This window comes from Equus przewalskii, chromosome 7, assembly GCF_037783145.1.
Source record: "Equus przewalskii isolate Varuska chromosome 7, EquPr2, whole genome shotgun sequence".
Taxonomy (NCBI): domain Eukaryota; kingdom Metazoa; phylum Chordata; class Mammalia; order Perissodactyla; family Equidae; genus Equus; species Equus przewalskii.
Window position 1 is genome coordinate 34,511,140 of NC_091837.1, and position 20,306 is coordinate 34,531,445.

General features: G+C 40.3%; 1 protein-coding gene across 8 annotated transcripts in view; it reads left to right on the forward strand.

Annotated features, from left to right (window-relative positions):
- The window catches only part of PTPRM (protein tyrosine phosphatase receptor type M), a 771,793-nt gene that overhangs the window by 297,785 nt on the left and 453,702 nt on the right, over positions 1–20,306 (forward strand). For all 8 annotated transcript variants that reach the window (XM_070629469.1, XM_070629471.1, XM_070629470.1 and 5 more), the window contains exon 3: positions 7,244–7,515. In XM_070629469.1, the coding sequence (XP_070485570.1) occupies positions 7,244–7,515 (272 nt within the window). The remainder of the gene's footprint in view (positions 1–7,243; positions 7,516–20,306) is intronic.

A 20,306-nucleotide genomic window follows, 5' to 3' on the forward strand; every position in this document is an offset into this window, starting at 1 on the left:
AGCCTTCTTACTGTGGAGGCAGAGCGTGGTTTAGATCTTGTTGGTTTTGGTTACAGAGGAGGAGTTGCAGTGTGGCCTTGAAGCATCCGTGGGCTGTGCAGTCAAATGTGGGTTGTACCCAGCGTTCACTTGCTGATTTATGTTGCAGAATGAAATAGGGTAGAATAGGAAATGTGGCTATAATACACACACACACATAGTAAGAAACAGCAACACACATTTTTCAGGAAAGTTTTGTGTCTGAATGTGTGTGTGTGCCTAAGTGCACACGCCTTATCACACATGTATACTGGGTTACAGTATACACTATATTTGGTACTTTGAGTTATGGTTAAGCTGTTTGGAAAATACTGGTTTTAGAGCATTGTCTTTGGAGCGTGACGTAAAAAGTTCAAATTCTCCTAGCTCTGTCAGATGCTGTCAGTGGGCCGCTTTGGTGATCTGGTGAGTTAACGGTTCTCTGTGTTTCATGGAGTCTTCATTCTTGGGAGGAGTGAATGAGATGGAGTGTATGGAGTCTCTGGCCTAGGCACTGAGGGGCACATTTCCCTGTGCTCTCCTTAAGAACAGCCAGTGTAAGTGGTGATTCCCGTGCTGTGGCCCACCGACTTCTCTGTCTTGTCTTGCCTTGCCTTGAAGCTGGTTCTTTTGTGAGTTCAGAGTCTCAGTGCTGCATTTCCATTCACCACGATCGCGTTTGTCTCCTCCCTCTTTGTCCACTTGCTTCCTATGCTCTCTCTTCTGCCACCACCTTCTTTCATAGACAGGGGACTGGGGTTATAGCCATTATCTTTGGGTTAAGAAACCAGAAGTTTTTTTTCTTTCCTTTCTTTCATTTTGTCTGTCTGTCTTCCTCTTCTGCTGTTGAGGAAAAATGTATATTTATTTGGGTACCCAGGATGCTGTACCGTTATAACTTTAAGCCCCTGCCACTTAGTGTGGTCTACAGATCAGAGTGGGTCTACACCTTTTTCCTGGTCCATGACCAGTGTGGAAATTGAGAGCAAGTCTTTAGAAATTTTTATAGGAACTTGATAATTTTATGTTTATTTAATCTAATAACAAATTTGGGCTTGCATTTTGCATGTCTTTTTATTTCCTTTTTCTAGAAATTCATGTTTATTGTATTTTACATAAATGTGATCTGAGATATATCGGAAATTTTAAAAACTGGTCCTTCATCATAGATTGGTTGAGAAGCGCTGCTCTGGATAACTGAATTGTTACAACTAGTGTAGCTAAATAGGTCAGAAGAAGTACGAAATGATGCGGGGTCGGTGAGCCGAGGAGTCGAAAGAAAGATTTCTTAGACTCTCAAGATCTGGCAGTAGTGCTCTTTTATTTAGAGAATAGTGTGGAATAGCATGGGGACAGGACCCATGGGCAGGCAGAGCTCCTGCTGCTGCCGCTTCTGCTGCCCCCGCTGGCATGGGGACAGGACCCATGGGCAGGCAGAGCTGGTGCGTGGGGACAGGACCCACGGGCAGTCAGAGCTCCTGCTGCTGCCCCCGCTGGCATGGGGACAGGACCCATGGGCAGGCAGAGCTGGTGCGTGGGGACAGGACCCATGGGCAGTCAGAGCTCCTGCTGCTGCCCCCGCTGGCATGGGGACAGGTCCCATGGGCAGGCAGAGCTGGTGTGTGGGGACAAGACCCACAGGCAGTCAGAGCTCCTGCTGCTGCCCCCGCTGGCATGGGGACAGGACCCATGGGCAGGCAGAGCTTCTGCTGCTGCCCTGAGTTGAGGGTTAGGGCTAATTTTATAAGGCATGGGTACGTGACTTATTTTTACTGGAAAAAAAAGAAAAAGATGATGTAAAAAGTCATTAAATGATTTCAGTGCAGGTGGGGTCTGGTTATTGTGCGGTCATATAACTTTAGATACGAATCTGGCCACATAGATCGGCATGCAGGTGAGGATGCCCCGGGCTTCTCTCCCTGGGGCAGTCCTAATTCATACCATAAAAAAAGTCCACTGGGTCATATAGTTTGGCATGTAGGCCAGGTCACCTTGGGCTTCTCTAGCTGGGGCAGCCTTAATCCACATCACAAATGGCTGTGTGAACTAGAGAGAAGCAGGATATGTGCCAGCAAAGATGGAACTTGTAAACTTTTTACGTAGCTTTTGGATCTTAAGTCCACAAATTTGAAGGCGCGGTCATTGAGGAAAAATGAAGACAAAACAGCCAAAGGGAGAGAAAGACCAATGGTCTGTGCACTTTTACTAAAACTAAGAAGCTTAAAAAGTGAGTGTTATAATAGCCTTAAAGTTTCTAAAATGCTACATCTCTGTCAGTTGAAGTATTTAATAACACACATAATTTTGCTTCCTGCTGATGACAGAAAACCACCCCTTCTTTGTTCTGTGCACAAGCTTTCTCAAATGTAGGAAGAGAACTCATGCAGTTTTCTCAGCCTTTAAAAATCCAGAGCCTCTACCACACCAGTGCAGATTTTAATGATGGGGTGGAAGGGAATAACTAATTATATGTAGCTATTGCTCCTGTCACAAACAATGATGCAAGATAGTCTAATCAAAAGCATTTGCCAGTGGATGTGATTAAGCTAAATTTAATTCACCCGAAGACTCAAGAATGAGAACATTGCATGTTCTAAAAACAGAGTTTTCCTTTTCAGGGAAACCAAAATAATTATTCTTAAAGACCCTCAAAGACTGCATGTAAAGACTGCCCCTTCTGAAGCCGACTCCATTACGTGGAGCCCTTTTCATTCGCCTGCGATGTTGCATTCTCTACTTCTGTACTTGTGACTAGAGGGTGTTTTGTTATCTGAACACAAACAGAATTTCTATGCTAATTTGAATTCTGATTTCTTTTATTTATTTGCCCAGTTGGAGTGTTTTTTTGTAGGGGAAAAAAAATTGAGATAAGAAAGTACCTACTGAGGGAGACCCAATTACTCTTTGAAAATGCATTTCCTCACAGTCAAAACACTGAAGTAGAAGGTGAAAATTAAACATTCAGCCATATAGGGAGATTTTTAAAAAACAGACTTAATAGTCTAAAATTGAATAGAAATGCTTTTATTTCTTTAAACGGTGGGTTTGGGTTCATGAGTTGACTTTACTTTCATAGCAGATAGGTGATAAATTCAAGCAATTAAAAGGCATCTCTTCCCTCCCACCTGCCATTCCATTTTGCACAACTGTGAATTTACCCCAGGATTCTGGGTTGCTAGACTATGCTAAACAGAAGTATTCACACTTTCTTCTGTAAACTCACCATAAAACAATAGTGCAGCACTGTCAGGAAATACTTGTGTTACTGAAATGTCATCTTCTATACTTTGAAGCCATAAGGTAAGTCTTCGTGACCACACACAGAAATGCAGATTACCTCCCCAAAGCTTAATGTAGGGGAGAGATTAACTGAGGTGAAGGTTTTGTAATATTTCAAAAAATATTTACTCTTTCATAAGGAAAGGAAAAATGACCACTTAAGTGAATTAGGATAGGACCAGGTCTGTGAAGCAGACAAGTGGAAATATATAGAGCCAAATGCTAAAGAATTACAGATAATTTAGAGAAGCCATGAATTTAGGAGGTATTAGGAAACAAAGTAATCATAATGATAATCGCAAACGTTTTTTGATCTTGTGCTGTGTGGCAAACATTGTCCCAAGTTCCTTTATATGCATTAATTCTTCATTGTGGGGGCTGCATAGGAATACCAGCTGCAAGCCTCTGGAGAAAGAAAAAAGAGATCTCTCAGGGGACCAGACCCCAGGGAACAAGTGCTGGGTAAACAGAGACTTTTCCTCTAAAAAATTGTGCATATTGACATCAGAGTGCTGCTTACTTGGTTTCTGGACAGTTTGGAAGGAGAGTAACTCTGCCCGTGACAGTGGGGCAGTCCAGACGGAATTGCTTCCTGTGGGCCAGAACAAGGGAAGGAGGAAGACAGTGCAGTGAAGTAGGCGTTCCTACCAATGCCATATGTGTTCTTGGAAAACCTCTGACTAATTTCACAAAATGATGCACTGAGAGTGATAGATCTTGTGAGAAAAATGGGGCTGACCACTCAAAAATCTATGGAGCTTTGTAGCCAGGGAACCAACAAAAATGGTAACAACCCTAATAACAATACTGTCTCCTTAACTTAGAATCCTAGCGAGTACGTCCTGAGCCCTGTACCCTGGGGCTCCAGCTTCCTCCTCCTCACTAGAGAGGCCCTTGAAGTCATTGCCTTCTGATAGAGACCACTTTCTGGCGACTTAAAAATATGACCCAGGGTTTATCTTCTTCATCAGTGAGAGTTCTCTCCTTTTTCAACACAGGAGGGGAGCAGAAGCTTCAGTTTCTTCATCTGTTCTCACAGTTTCCCAGACAGCTTAAGAGAGTGGGAAGAGGAATGGCTCTTGAAACCACTAAACTTCTTGCCACTTCTTATGCTAAGCAAAGGCACTTCTGTAGGATTTTTAGCTTTGTTTAAAGGAGGCCAGGTAGCCTCCTTTATCTGGGAAAAAATTTGCCCCAATCACTCTAAAACTTTAATGTCCTGTAAAAAATTGCACATGAACCAAAGGGACTCCTGTGTTAGATAGATGTCACTGCCCTTTGTGAGCTAATATGCATTACAGAAGCATGCCATGTAACAAAACAGACTATATTCTGGCTTGAAAACGGGGGGGGGGGGGGGGGGAGGGGGGAGAGAGGGAGAAAGGAGTATAAAAATTAGGATCAGTTGAGTGTGTGTCACTTAGAGTACCTGAATTTCACCGTGACCTCAAGATAAAAATTTCTGTATACTTCAGACAGCTCAAAAGCTGACAGAGCATTTTGTGCTGGAATGGAGCACAGCGGAGTGAGTGTTGGAGGACAGGCTGTGTAACTAGGAAAATGGTATTTTAGGGAACCCTGGTGATTTCCTGAGCAGTAATGGTAGAAAGTTACCGAGCTTATGGCAACATGTGGGAAGAGACTCCCTCGTTTCAGCTTCATCCAAGCATCCACGCTAGACTTCACGGGGTGTGGGAACAGGTGCTTTGGCCATCCTTTGCATACGGCCCTGTTTACCACCCGGGCTGCCCAAGTTCAATTGATGGAAACACTGCAAGAAATCATACTCTTGGCAGTGTGGCAATACTAAAGATTTTGGTGATTCACGCTTGGCCTCAAGGCCATGTCACACCTCAGCCCCATCAGTAGGAGTGTACATGGTAACTATGTTGTAGATAACAGAGCTCCAGATGATAGAATATGGAGTAAATCCACTTATATTTTGCTAAAAGTGGAAAAGTAGAATTTAAACTCATTTTATAAACACTAACAGCCTGCTTTTAGATTTATGATGGGATTGGTGAGCCCTGCACATTTTGAAGATTACTTTGCATTGTGCAGACTCTAGCTAACCCGAATTATTTCAGTGATATTCTCTTAGAACCTGTTCCCTTTCTCTGACCCCAACTCTTTCTTAAATCACATTTGCAGTTCTTCCTCATTGCTGGGACACACGTCTTGTAGATAACCGTTCCCTGTGGCTTGGCTTTCGTATTTCCAGGTGCATGGCATTCATCTCTTGAAAAATTGCTCTATTTTCACATAGGTACTATGATTTTGCTTCACTGTTGTGAGGGGTCTGTTTTCTTCATATATGCTCAAATGGCACATGAAGCAACATGGGGTATTGGAGTGTGGCAAGATGAGTAATGGGCTGGAAACGCAGAAGCTCACAGTTCTGGTTTTGTCACTAACTCATCCTAAAATCTGGATAAACTGCTTCCTAATTCCTCTGTGACTCAATTCCTGTTTGTTGTAAATGGCATTAACAACACCTCACCTCATATAAGGGCATACTGAGGGTAAAAGCCAGAAGCAAACATTTTATAATATTGATCTCTTAATAATAGACTGTTAATTTATAAAGGATATGTCTACATTTATGTATCTTATTTAGTCCTTATAATAATTCTGTGGGAAAGGTAATCTTCTCATTTTTCTGTTTAGGACTTCAGTTTGTAGACAAGATTAAAAATACACACTTTCTCTAGTATTGTGTTTGTATGTTTATAGATATGTGTGGATGTATACACACATACATACATACACACACTACTTTGAAGATTATGGTTCACAATAAGGGAAGTTTTGAGAAGAATACTCAATTGTTGATAATAGTCTGCTCACCCAGTAGAAATCATGAGTTTAACCTCACCCAAGTAGTATTTTTTTTTCCATTTGTGTACTCCAAATTTAAATGTACTTCCTCCTTGGAATTTCAGCATATTTTTCCTCTCTGCTAAAGAGGACTTAGGATGACCTGTTTTCCCTTTCATCATAGAACATTTTGCTTTTATCTCTCTTTGTGTGATATATAAAATTCATACAATCTTTTTAGTTGCCTTTTCTGTTGATCTTAAACATGAGGAGGGCCCAAATGACATCTCTGATGCCAGAGTATCTGGAAAGCTTGAATCTATCTGGAAATTCTTCAGCACTTATGGGTTGGTTAGTGCCACAGATGTAAAGATACGAAAACCTCATAGGGATTTCTGAGAATGACCATCCTCCAATTGGCACAGCAATCGCATCACTATGCTCAGTCATACCCTGTCATGAAAACACCTCCACTGTCAAGGAGAAGTCAACGGTTACCGCAGTGGGGCAGGGTTGTGGTGCTGAACTGCAAGAGAATCATATTATATTGACAATAAGGAGCATCCTAGGGCTAATAGTGTGTTCTAAGATTCCACAAACCAGACCAATCTGTAATCTTTCTCTAGATTATGCGAGAATCTTAAAGTGGCTATGATGACTAACTGGTGGTACCGTTATACAATAGTGCTGTCCAATAGAACTTTCTGAGATGATGGAAAGGTTCAGTATCTGTGCTGCTCAATATGGTAGCAGCTAGCCACATGTGGCTGCTGAGTGCTTGAAATGAGGCTAATGTGACTGAAGACCTGAACTTTTAATGTTTTGGAATTTAAATTATTTTTTTAGATAGCCACATGTGGCTAGTGACTACCAGATTGATCAGTGCAGGTCTGCAAATTATGCATATTTTTATTTAGGAGGCTAATTGCGGTGACATCAAGGGAATTTTCCGGTTGCTGATCTTGAGAACACTTTGGGGGTAAAAAGATATGAAAGAGATGGGACTTTTAAAACCTAAGTAAGATATGTGGAGTTGCAGTGTCAACTCGTGTAAATGATGGTGGCTTTTCAGAAATGCCTGGAAAGTAGTGTTTCTCATTGTGACTCTCCTTTGATTTTGTTTTCATAGGCTCTTTCATGTTGGTGAACACATCTGGAAGACCTGAGGAGCAGAGAGCCCACCTCCTCTTACCTCAGCTTAAAGAAAATGATACCCACTGCATTGATTTTCACTATTTTGTATCCAGCAAGAGTAATTCTGCTCCTGGGATACTCAGTGTCTACGTGAAGGTCAATAATGGGCCTTTGGGGAATCCTATCTGGAACACATCTGGAGACCCGACGCGAACATGGAACAGGGCAGAACTGGCCATTAGTACTTTTTGGCCTAACTTTTACCAGGTATGCTCTTTGATTTCATTTCGTGTTTTGATGCATCCGCTAACTTCTAAAGTTATGAATTGCCTTTATCTTAGTCTAATCAGAGAAAGTATAAGAAGTGTTGGTATATTTTATGCCAATGTAGGGAAAGCTTATGCTTTTTGATAGGGAGCATATTGAGGCTTTGTTTGTTGTTACACTACCTTGAGAATTGAGTAAAATACCCTTCAAACTTGTTTATGCATCTGTTGTTTTAAAAAAATAAAAGCAGTAACCTGCAGCAGGGCAGGGAGTGCCTTCTGCAAGGAAATGTTACTTTCTGTATTTAAGTAAGCCCTGTCTGACCCAGGGAGACAGCACTTGATTCTAAAAGAAGCAGCCCCTTCTCCTGTGAGTGGATCTCAGGAGTAAATAAGTTATTAAGATGGACCCCTTGTGGAGACTGGCTAGTGAGGTGCAGGTCCCTGTTCTCACCCGGTACGCATGTGAACTGAGTCCTTGTCTTTAGTGGGGGCTGCTGTCCTGTTATTTGGGGTGTTCTGTTGAGACCCACTTGCCCACTTTGAGTTCTTGTTTAAAGTAAGTGAAGGGTGGAGGCCCAGGAGCAGTTAAGTAGTAGTACAGAGCAATCATGATGTCACATCTGTCCTGTCGGCAAGTGCCTGCACCACAGAGCATCCAAACTCAGGATCTAAGGTGAGAAATTAGTGACAATGGCATTGGCCGCTCTATTTCATTTTGCCCACAACGCCTTTACAATATAACTTGCTGTTAAGAATACTCAATTAATTTCAAGCTAAGGGGATGCATTAAGAGGATTGCAATATTTTCCTTTTCCCTTTCTTAATTCCTTTGACTCACTCAGGAGCCAGCTGGAACATGTCTACCAGATCATCTCTCATGAATTGAGGTGCTTGGCTAGACTCAGGGATGGGAAAACTGGGTCTTCCTGAAGGCTGCTTGTCATCCAAATGGCATGAACAGCACCCGGAATCCATCCTATGGGTTTGGTGTTTATTAGGGAAGATGCACCAATCCCCAATTTCTCTATTCCTGGATTTGATTGTGGGAAGAAATGGGCTGTACATTTCTTGCTTAATTTATCTTTGCACCCTCGTACCTACAACAATTTCTGGTATTTAATAAATAAATGGAAGTGAAGAGGTAGTAAAAGCTTTGTTAGTCCACGTGTAAATTGTTAGAATCTTTTTAGAGTACACTTCAGCAATGCATTTTAAAAGTGTTAAAAATGTAGATATGTCTAAATTTAGGAATCTACTTTAGGAATTCATCCAAAGGAAATAATAAAAGAGCGTTTGCAAATAATTGACACAAGTATATTCATGGCAGTTTATTTATAATAATGAAAAATCAGAAATAGTATTTCCAACAATAGAGGATTAGTAAATTTATGCTACCACAGTACAAAAGTTCATTTTACAATGATTAAGAATAATGTTATGTAAGACTGTTTAATAATGTATTTAAGATTATATTGTTAAGTGGAAAAAATCGGTATAAAACAATATGTTAAATTCCATTGTTTACATTAAATATATATACTATATATTTATAAAAGGCTAAAATATATGCTGAAATAAATATATTAAAAAGTGGTATCTCCCCAGCTAGTGATTTGAATTTTTTTCTTTCTGTCGTCTGTCCTATTCTAAATTTTCCCTAATGTACACATACTGCTTTTACTTACGAAACAAAAAATAGTAAAAACTAATTGTTCTTGCAGAGGGAAAATATCCTATTTAATGAATAACCTTCTTTTTTATAAATGTTTTAATAACCAATCAGTGGTCTAATTCAAAAATATGGCCTCTGGGACGAAGTTCTTCCTTCATGGGATTAACATGGAAGCAGTGGAAGTGGGTTTGGCTAGCTAGGCTTCAGAAGGCTTTTCTACAGTGGACTAGGCTAAGAGGCTGAGTGTTTTAGAAACTTCCTTTGGAGGAGACCTTCCCAAAGATGATAAGGCCCAGCTCGGTGACGTCCCACTGCTCCTCTGGGACCTGAGCTAGGTCCTCCTTAGTCTCCAGGCATCTGCTGGATGGAGGCTAGTAGGACACATTCCTAGACAGATCAGAAGGCATGTCCTGCCCACCTTTGCCCTTGTTTTCTTCTCTTTCACCTTAATGGTGCCCACTGAAAACCTCTAGGAGTGAGCTCTTTTGGAACCCTTCACAACTTCCAGAGCTCAGTGCATTGTATTGGTTTTGGCATTGGTTTCAATCCAGATCTTAGATTTTTATTTTGCCTTTGTTTTATTCAGCTTGGGCTGTTATAACAAATGCCACAGACTGGGTGACTTAAATAACAGACATTTATTTCTCATAGTTCTGGAGACCAGAAAGATCAATGTGCCTGCAGATTCCATTCTTGGTGAGGGTTTTCTTCCTGGCTTGTAGATGGCCACCTTCTTGTCTTCTCATTGTGCACTCATATGGCCTTTCCTCTGTGTGTGCATGTGGAGAGCAAGCGAGCCCTGGTCTCTCTTCCTCTTCTTATGAGGACACTAATGCCAATAGAGTGGCTCCTCATGACCTCATCTGAACCTAATTACCTCCTTAATGCTCTGTCTCCAAATTCTATCACATCAGGGCTTAGGGCTTCAACATATGAATTTGAGGGGGGCAGAACTTTCAATCCATAAAGGCTTTATCAACTTAGCTTATACAGTCAAAATTAAAGGAATAATTTAATTTATAAACAGTGTTAGGAGACCAGCCTTTAAAAAGGAATTAACAAACTGTATTGAAAGTAAGGTGGTCCTGTATATCAGACCATTGTTATCTTCAATGAATTCTCACTTTCTTGAACATTTTGAATAAAATATTTTGCCTTCCCGGTTGTGAACCTTTGACCCCTCACCCCCAAGCTCTCCCACTTCCTTCTGTGACCTCTTTCACGTTACTGAGCAGTGCGTGACCTGCCAGACTGAACTGGAACTTCATTCCTATTATACTTTTTAGTTCAATGGGTAATTCATTAGAAATAGCTTCAGACTTTGGATTTAAAGGTAGATTTGTAGAGATTCTTTAATATAGCATTGCTAAATGTTTAAGAACCTGGTGATCAACAACTGTAAAGGGTTTGGATACCCTGAAATGCACTTTTCATTCAGTTCCTGAGCACTCCCAACCAAGCATCAGCCTTTAAAGTTTTAACAGCACAGTTAAGGTTGTACTTCTGTCTATTTCCCCTTTATCTGCTGGGCAGTAAACATACTGAAGTCATTACACTAATAGTAGCATAAGCTGTTAGGTAAATGGCACTCTGTAGAGGATACAAGAGAGACATCAGCAGGAAACTTCCCAAACGCCGAATGTTAAGCCTTAAAATTGCCATATAAGACCTGAATGTATTTCCCAGTTTGGATGAGAAACACAAGCTGTACTAACAGAGGTGAAGAAGAAGGAAAACACCTACCAGATCCTATTTCCACTTCGGGCCCAAGGTGTCAGCCCAACTGGAGACGATCAGAAAAATAAGTTGTCTGTGTTCAGGCATCGCTGCCGCAGGTAGGGGCTTCCCTGCTGTGGACTGCAGCCCCCAGCCCGTGGGGCTAGCACACCCTTACTGAGGAGGTGACTGTCATATCCTGATGCTCTTAAAAACGGGAACCATGCACAAGCCTGTCTGCTTCTGAAGCATTTTCCAAGATAGACTTCTCTATAAGGAGGTCTGCACTAGCCTGAGGATGTGAGTGTGCTTTACGTGACTGTTATATTTCTAATCACAAAATATAAAAAATAGTTTTCTGGTATCACACGTGCATGCATGTGTGTGACATTTTCTTTTATGAATGTGGTTTATAAAAGTCAACATCCAAATGATGCATTCTTAGAATACAGATTGGCTGTTTTGGAGCCCAACAGCTGAGGACAAGGTAATAGGACATGGACATCTAAAGAGGATGGTGCCCTTGAGAGACTGTCTCTCAGCGCAGAGATACTCAGCTTCCCCCAGACAGCACCTCTAGGTTAGTGTTTAGGCTGCAAGTTACGTTATAGAGATCTAAAAAATTAGTGTAAGGTTATTGTATAATTGAAATCCTAGTGTATTTCTATAAGATACTTTTCACACTTTATTAAGTAGTTTTGATGTAATATGTTAAGATTGATGAATTAACTCTTTTAAAGAATTTCCTATTATAATATTGCTTGAAAATGGGCAGCTTCATAGTGCAGTAAAAGAACATACACTTTGGGTCCAACAAAACTGGATTTGAATATCAACCCTGTTTCCTTATCAGCTTGAGCAACTGATTTAAATGTACTGAGCCTCACTTCCCTAATTATGGGACTAAATATAAAGACTGTGCAGGGTGTGAAGATGAAAGGAAAAGCACGTTTGGGACGTGCTGGCCTCTCAATAAATGGTGGTAGTTTATTGAGATTAAGGTTTGTGGAAGGCAGTAAAAAGAGAAACAGCTACTGTTTGAGTGCTTTCTCCCTGCTAAGTCCCTCCTTCAGTGTGTTTAGTGGAATGGCAAAGGTGTTCAATTAAAAAGTGTTCTGGGAAGAAACGCTTTAGGGAAACATCTGGTGAAGTGAAGTGAACCAGGTTCCTCTCCACCAGAGCGTCTGAGAACTGCTGTCACGCACAAGTGCGAGGGGAGGCATCGCAGGGTCGGGGGTCAGCGTTCCCTGGACTCTCTACCTCATCTTGGGGATCCAGTGCTCTGGGAAGCATGATTTGGAACTGTTGTTCTGGGCTCCTTCTGTCTGTCCTGTCCCTTCCCCTCTGCTTTTGTCAAGAATGTCCATTTCTCACTCAGTTTTGGCTGCAGCATACTGAGTCATTTTTCACCTTGGTCAGAATCTGAGCCTGTAGTTGTTGGATTGGGGGAGACTTTCAACACAACAAGACACAACTGCCCTGTGTCCTTTTGAGAAACATCTAGGTTTTCCTAGGCATCTCTCATTTTCACAGTCTTTCCCTAACATTATCTTTATTAGGCATTTATAGAGTTGTACAACGTTTCTTAACAGAGTTAAGTGTTTTTGCCACATTTTCTGTAGCTTTTCCCATTTATAGGAGAATAGTCTTCCATAGGTACAAATCTAATGGTAACCTGCACAGGATGCAGCTAATTGCAGGTTAATTACTGTTCCTTAAAACATAAATTGCCAAGTATTTGGTGATTAACACATATTTAATTCCTTAATTAATGTTTGTCCTAATTGCTGCTACTCAGAACCTGCCCCTCTGTTGGGCGGCAGCAGTGAGAGGTACCTGGGCTCTTGCATCTGCGCCCTTGATGTGGACATTGACTTCCTGCCATTTTAAGAATAGCATTTTCCTCTCACAAGCACCATCTTGCTTTTTGTGCTAATTAAAAACAAAAAGATTTCCTTTGATTCTGCTTCTTCCCCTTGTCTCTCCTCTCCCCTGGTCCCACAAGTTTCCAGAGGCCCCCTATCACTTGCTCTGGGTTCCTAACCCTGCATGCCCCCAGAGACATCGCCAGCAGCCCGTGCTCACTGCCTTTTTCCCAGCTTTGGAATATGGTGACTCTGAATCCAGTCAGAGCCCAAGGAGGCAGTGATCTTTAATACAGATGGTTGCTTTGCAAAGAGAAAAATGCATAGGTGACGGTGAAAGCCCCTCCCCAAGGCCTCTCAGTAAAGGGGTTGGGCTGGGGGCCGGTGGGCAGTGACAGGGGGAATGTGAGGATGTCATGGAATGACCAGAGTCTTTTTGTTTCTCTGGGGCCTCCCTGTAAAAACAACTGCCTTAGATGTAGTGCAGGGTCCTGGGGGAAGCTGGAGAGTGGATTCCAGCTGAGCCCCACTCTAAATTCTCTGTGCAGTGAGGACACAAAGGGATCTACACTTTAGGAAGGCTAAACCAAGATTTACCCTTTAGCAGTCCGACACTGTTCCTGTAAATGAGGAGTGCAGGGAATGGGAATGACTTGATCTTGCCCATCTCTTCACATTAAGCTCCAGCCTTTAGTCCCTGCATGGCCACCTGGGTCCCTTTGCTGTCTTTGCCTTCAGCCCACTTATTTTACCAGAAAGTCATGTAAAGCCACCCTGAGTGGCAACAGCTCCACATATGTTTGCTGCTCAGAGACAGTGTTTTAAGTCTGAATAAGTGAGTGTTTTCTGGATTGTGTTCCACAAATCCCAGGCATGTGGAAAGGCATTAGTTGACCAAATGGGAAGAAGCCCTGATTTAAACAAAGTTGAATACATTCTGTCCTGCAAGCCATTTCAGAGCTGGGGAATGTTTCTGAATCTCCAGGAGGGACAAATGGCGGGTACGGGTACGCAGCTGGAGTTTGGGCATCAGTTTGGGCTTTTGCTGAGCATCTCAAGTCTAGTATTCCCTGGAGTATACTTGGGAAATACTGATATGTACCAATGGAAAAACACGACTTTCTCTGACCGCGTAAATTCCTTAGCTTATGGCCCTTATTCCAAGTGCAGGACAACTGAATTGCTTCATACCTTTAGGATGATGTGGGGAATTAGAGGTGGCAGTGAAACATAACTCTGTCTCCATCAGGAAAGCTATTTTAAGCAGTTGCTCCCATCTTCTGCATTTTGTGCTTAAAAAAGATAAACAGTCTGTTTTAAGAAATCAGTGGGGACACCCTAGGCTGTCAATTTCATATGAACCCAGTGCTGCATTTAGGGAATAGATCGATTCACGTGACGATTTTCATCTTCAAAGAAAATGTTTTTATTTATTTATTTTAAAAAACTTAGCACATCTCTAAGTTTCATTCTTAGCTTGTGCTATTTATTTGGTGATCAAGGATAAGTACTTCTGGGTTAACATCTTATCCTTCTCTGTGGTCTGTTGCTTCTTGCTTCACAACATGCTGCCTTATAACTTTCCTATTTTTTCCTCTACCTTAATTTTCTTTTATGTCCTGTTTTATAGAATGAGTATTTGAGCTATGATTAGAAAAGATTTGAAAAGAACGCTAGTCCTTTCAAAAGTGAAAGGGAAAACAAAAATAAAAGTAAGGAAAGTTGTGTTTATTGGTAGAAAAAATAGATGGTCATTTAAGAATAATTTAAATGAATAGGGCTGACAGAGCACCGATAATCTGTGAATCTTGTCCTTTGAACTCCTTTAACTTTGGGAAAGTAGATTTTTACTTTACTTTGATAACATATCCATATAAACAAATGCTTTAATATTTTGTTCCTGATTTTTTAAGGTCACACAGTTTGTGGTTTTGCTTTGATTCTTTATCATTATAGAAACTTTTCTTTTCCTGTGTCTTGTTTTTTATTTAACCCATCTGGAAAAAACTCAACAACAGCAGTATTTGTAAATGGGTACGATCTATCTTTGGTTTTTGGATAAATCAAATCAGAAAGGATCTACTAGGTTATGTCTGGAAGGAAAGACATGTACTGTTTAATCCCCTTTGTTCTGGAGAACTGATGACTGACTTCCAGCACACATTTTCTGTAGGGTTTGTGGTGGTCAGCAGACCCCTTTTCTTCACTCGCACAGAGCTCAGGACAGTGGCAGCATGGAAAGCTCATTTTGCTCTTCACTGAAGCAGGGAGGGTCAGGATGCTGGGTGTTAAACTGCTCCGCTCTCCCGTTTGGCAGGCATCTGAAGGAGAGCCTGAAGTCAAACCCCTCACAGGCCGACATCTAGCATGGCTTTCCATGAGCAAACGAAAGAGCACCCGTCAGGGCTTTAACCTGTTGTTCCTACCTGAGAGCAATTGTCCACAGCCTCCAAAGACAGTACGGATATGACGCCTTGTCTCCTGAGATGTTATTTGTTGAGTGACTTAAGAAATATTGATCCTCTCTAGTCTGAATTTCTTTACATCTTGTGACTGCAAATAATATATTGGAACCATCAGCAAAAATGAGTATTGAGTCTTTCCTCTGCCCGAGTTCTTTGATAGAAATGAGGACTCTGTGAATCCAAACACGTGAACTGAGTGATTCTCATTTGTGGTCATTAAGTGCTCTAAAGTCACAGAGAGCACTGAATTTTGTGGGAAATATGGGATTATTCTGCAAGCCTCTAGTCACAATATTTTTATCAACTGATCACTACCTAATCTTGTTTTAGGTGTACTTCTGTTAAAAACACCTTATTTAATATATATTGTTAATTCTCAACATTGAACTCAGCCTCCAGCAGTATGGCTGATGTCTGAATGAAACTTATTTAACACACGTATTTTTCTCTCTAAGGCACATTACAGCTTTCCTGCGTGTAGGAACACTGGACAGTACTTCAGCACTGCCTTGGGGCCATTTTAAGTAGCAGCATCATCAATAAAGGCACAAAAAATGAAAAACATGGCACTAAATAGCCCAGGATGAGGACACTTATTTGGGTATGAGAACTGAGACAAGAAGGCAGAGCATCGCCTTGTTCTGCCTCAGATGGCTCATGTGTGTTGGGCACCTCACATTTTTGCTACTCTGTACATGTGAACAAATGACCATGAAAGCTTTGCAAGTATTGATTTTGGAGTTTCAAATAAAGTAGCAAGTATGGGAATTCACAAATAGAGGATCCACAAATTAGGATTGATTATATCTTCTGTTAAGCTAAATCCAAAAAAAAGGTGATGCAAAATTAAATTCTGTGTTGTGGCAAAATTATTCCAGAAAAAGATATGGCTCTCTGATTCTGTCATACTGATCCACCACTTTAGCTTTCAGTTTTTTATATAATCACAATTTAGGTTGGGCTAGAAGGTAAAGACATTCCTCCTAAAGATGTCTGTGTTTTGGTAAAAACAAACAATGAACATTTAGCTGAAATCTAGCTAATGCTAAAGAACATTGTGTAGAATGAAATCTCAGGGTCAGGTTTTAATATTAAAGTGTTATAAATTCTCAGTTCATTTTCTTTATAGAAGATCTGACTTCTAAATGAGTTAGGTTTTATTTTATTTTATTTTTAGTTTAATTGTATACAGTATTTTGAGGTCTATAAAGTAATTGGTTTCTATGATTTTGTTTTGGTATATTGCAATTAGGCATTTAAAAAAAATTCAGTAATGATACTACAGGCTTAAGTGGAATTTAAAACACCACCTGTGTAAGACAAAGGAAACAAGTCAAGCCAGGGAGGAGGTTTCTCTCTGCCATTGCTGGAATACAAGGCTCCTACATGAAGTGCAAGGCCTATCGTATTTGGCTGTGACAAACTATTGCTATTGACACATCCTTTCTTGTTATCTAGAATAATGACAGTGTGTTGGTGAGCCAAGCAGGAAAGTTTTCTCTTAAAGCAGGATACCAGATAGTAAATATTTCTGGCTTTGCGGGCCAGATGGTCTCTGTGGCAACTACTCAACTCTGCTGTTGTTGTGCATGAGTTGCTGTAGACAACACATAAATGAATGAGTGTGGCTGTGTTCCAATAAAGCTTTATGGATGGACATTAAAATTTGAATTTATATAATACTAATTTAACAGAAAATCTTCTTCTTCTGATTTACGCCCTCCATTGAAAACTTTAAAAACATCCTTAGCTTGTAGGCAATATGAAAACAGAGGCTGGGGCAAATTTGGCTCATTAGCTATAGTTTGCCGACTTCTCTTAAAATTTATGCTGTTAAGACTAAGTTATGTAATTGTTCCTTGCATCTACATTTCCAGGCCAAATAGATGGTTACTACATTCCTTACTGAAATCTGAAGTAAAAAATTTAGAACATATATATATATAAATATATGTTTGCATTAAAGGATGTGTATGTGTATGCATGGTTGTGTGTTTTATATATGTGTGTATGTATATATAGGTATGTATGAATATGTGTATATATATACACGTAGGAATATGTGTTCTACATACATAGTCTGTCATACCTGCTAGTTAAGGCAATTTGGTAACATGAAAAGAGTCCACACTTAGAAGTGAAATAGACCTAGAATTATGCCCCAACTCTGCAGTGCACTAATTGTGTGACCTTAGAAAAATTACTTAACTTTTTTGAGTCAGTCCTACTCATTCCTAAAGGAAAGTTAGTATTACCCACCTCATATGGTTGACTGGGGAAAATTAGATAATTTATATGAAAGTTAACTGAGACATGGATATATGCAATATATAAATGTTTTTTGACTTATTGAATTTCTTCTTGAAAGAAAAGACATGGTATGAATCCCTAAAAAGAGCCAAGCCTCACTTCTAATATGGATTTTCAATGTATTCTATCTGTTTGATAAAATTAAACACAGCTACATCCCCAGATCAATTCGTTATACCTTTCTTTTGTCTTTCTTCAGTGGTGCCCTAGTGTTCTCCTGTTATTGTTTCTTGTTTCCTCTGGCCTCAGGCTTTGTGGCCCTGGATGCTGGCATTTTCAGACATTCCAGGGGCTCCCAGTGGGTCCTGCATACACTTGTTGTACTTCACCAGAGCAATAAATATACCTTCAATAGAGTTCTCCCTTATTTGACAAAAAGAAACAAAAATATTTTTGCTTTTGAAGCCTTCTTGGTAAGGTTGCTGGCTAGAAAAATGTACAAGATGGAAACTTGCCAGACAGCAAGAGTTCAAGACAGGGAAACCTTTGTGTGGGATTCTAAAATCTGTTTTTAAGAAACCTATTTAAGATAGGCCTCATCTTTTGAGCTGCATGTTTTAACCCTCTTGTTTGTTAGAAACAAAAAAGTAAATCTCTTAATGGTCAGGTGTTAAATCAAGTTAGGTTGATCTAAGATTGTTCTATAGCACATAAATTCAGCTGTCTTCATTTAATCATGTTTTTTTCAAAATAGCAAACTTTTAGTACAAATCATACCTGCCTTATAACTGTGGTATGTGTTGAAACATTTCTATACTGAATTATAAACTTGATGAAGCAGATAATAAAACTTGTGCTCATACATCCTTTGACTGAAATTACTAAAAAAGAGCTGGAAAATAGTCTTTTGAAAAACTTGCCTCAAGTTTTAGAAAGAAACTTTGAACTTATTGCTTCAAACTTGTAACATGTAATCCACCTTCTTATGGATAAAACCTAAATGTGTCGTGAAATATTTACTTATATATTATATATAAAAACGTGTCTGTGTATGTTTGTATGTGTGCATGTGGGAGTACACACACACACACATAAACGTATCTATAAAGATTGTTTTCCTCTTTTTGTCTCTACAATGAGCTGTCAGTCAGTGCTGGAACCTGCCATGTTCCAGAAGTTTACTCTTGGAAGTTTGTAATGAACTGAAAAGGTCACCTATTGTTTTCTTAGTGTATTATAATAAGTTGCTGTCTTTCTTTGCTTTTTGGTATTCCAGTGGGAGGACTGAGGGGAGCAAAGAAGGTTTTGGAAATAAGCATGTGTTTACTTCTTTCCTTGTGGCCTCATGGGCCAGTGAATGTGCTGGGGAATGTGGAGTTTGTTGGCTTGTTGCTGAGTCTCTCTCTGCCTCTAGTCTGGTAAGGACACTGGTGAGTCCATACTGAGCATCTATGAGTTTATACCAGCAGGTTCAGAAACTGTATTCAAGGTCATGTTGGCTGTATCTTAGGCGTCCTGGTTGGTTTGGTAAGGAAGAGGTGACAGTCCTGTAGTGGAGAAGGATCACATTCCTTTGAGTTTTTTATTGTTCCCATCTGTCCTTTGGCCATTGTTGTCTTGTTCTGTTCTTTCATTGTGTTCCTTATTTTTTCTCCAACTAAAGCTTAAATTTCATAAAATTGTCTAATATTTTTCCTCCTAGAGCTTGTAGTAAATATTCTATAAATATCTGGACAGTAAGACTCAGAATTTTTGAGGGTAAAACTTTTGAGAGAGATAAATTATATTAGTGTGATGGATGATAAGACAGATTCAGAGGGTTTAAGGTGGCTTTTCTAGCCTCCTTCTTTTCTCTCTCCTTTTCTTTGGTAGGGCCATGGCCCTGTATTGGTTTAAATAAAATATTGTGCATTAAATTTACACATGTCAACTTCAAAAATAGATCCACATGAGCATCTTCTATATGTACGCTATATTCTCAGAGTCAGTGCATCCCTTCAAAAATAAGAATTATCCCATTTTTATGAGAAGGTTTGGCTCTTGTCATTGATAAAGTAAAATGTAATTTTCTGTAAGAAGAAGGGCAGTTTTGATGAAGAAAGTGTCTTCATCTGTTCTGTTCTTGAGATGCTCCAAGTGCTTATCACAGCGCCTGGAATAGAGATGACACTCATGGGAACCTTGAGTTGAAGAATGAATAAGAGGGAGGGGAGGAAGGGAGGACACATGGAAGGAAGGAAGGAAGGATGGATGAATATTTCTAGGGTTGGCTTTCAAAATGCCTTTTTCATGACCAGAGTGATGGTGTTCTTGGGTGGCTGGTGTTTGTGGGCATCAGTCTGTGCAGTGGCCATTCTGACCAGAGCAGGTGGCGAGTTCCTGCACTGCTTACTGTTGCTGCCTCCCGTGAGGCCGGATATGACTGTTCCCTAGGGCTCTGTTTGGAGGGCCTCTGGAAGGCTGTTTCCCATACTCGCTCTCAATCTTCATCTGCTTTTGTCCCCTCGATTGCTCTCCTGTAGACTTCAGTAGAGAGATAAATTAGCAACATCCCATTGCAGGAATATCCATGCATCTCTTCTTTCTCTGTATCATCAGTGAAAAAAAATATATTATACTTATGAACAGGACAAAGTTTTATTTCATTTCTCTTTTTCTCTGGGCCTCTCTCTCCTTTGTGTGTTTTGTATTTTAATGTGGTGGCATTATGACACATTGTCATCTAGTCTAGCAGATGTTTCTGGGATGACTTCTTATCTAGGAAGCCCCCTGAGCTTTTCCATTTTGGGCTCTGCTGATTGCTTTCTCCATTTTTACATCC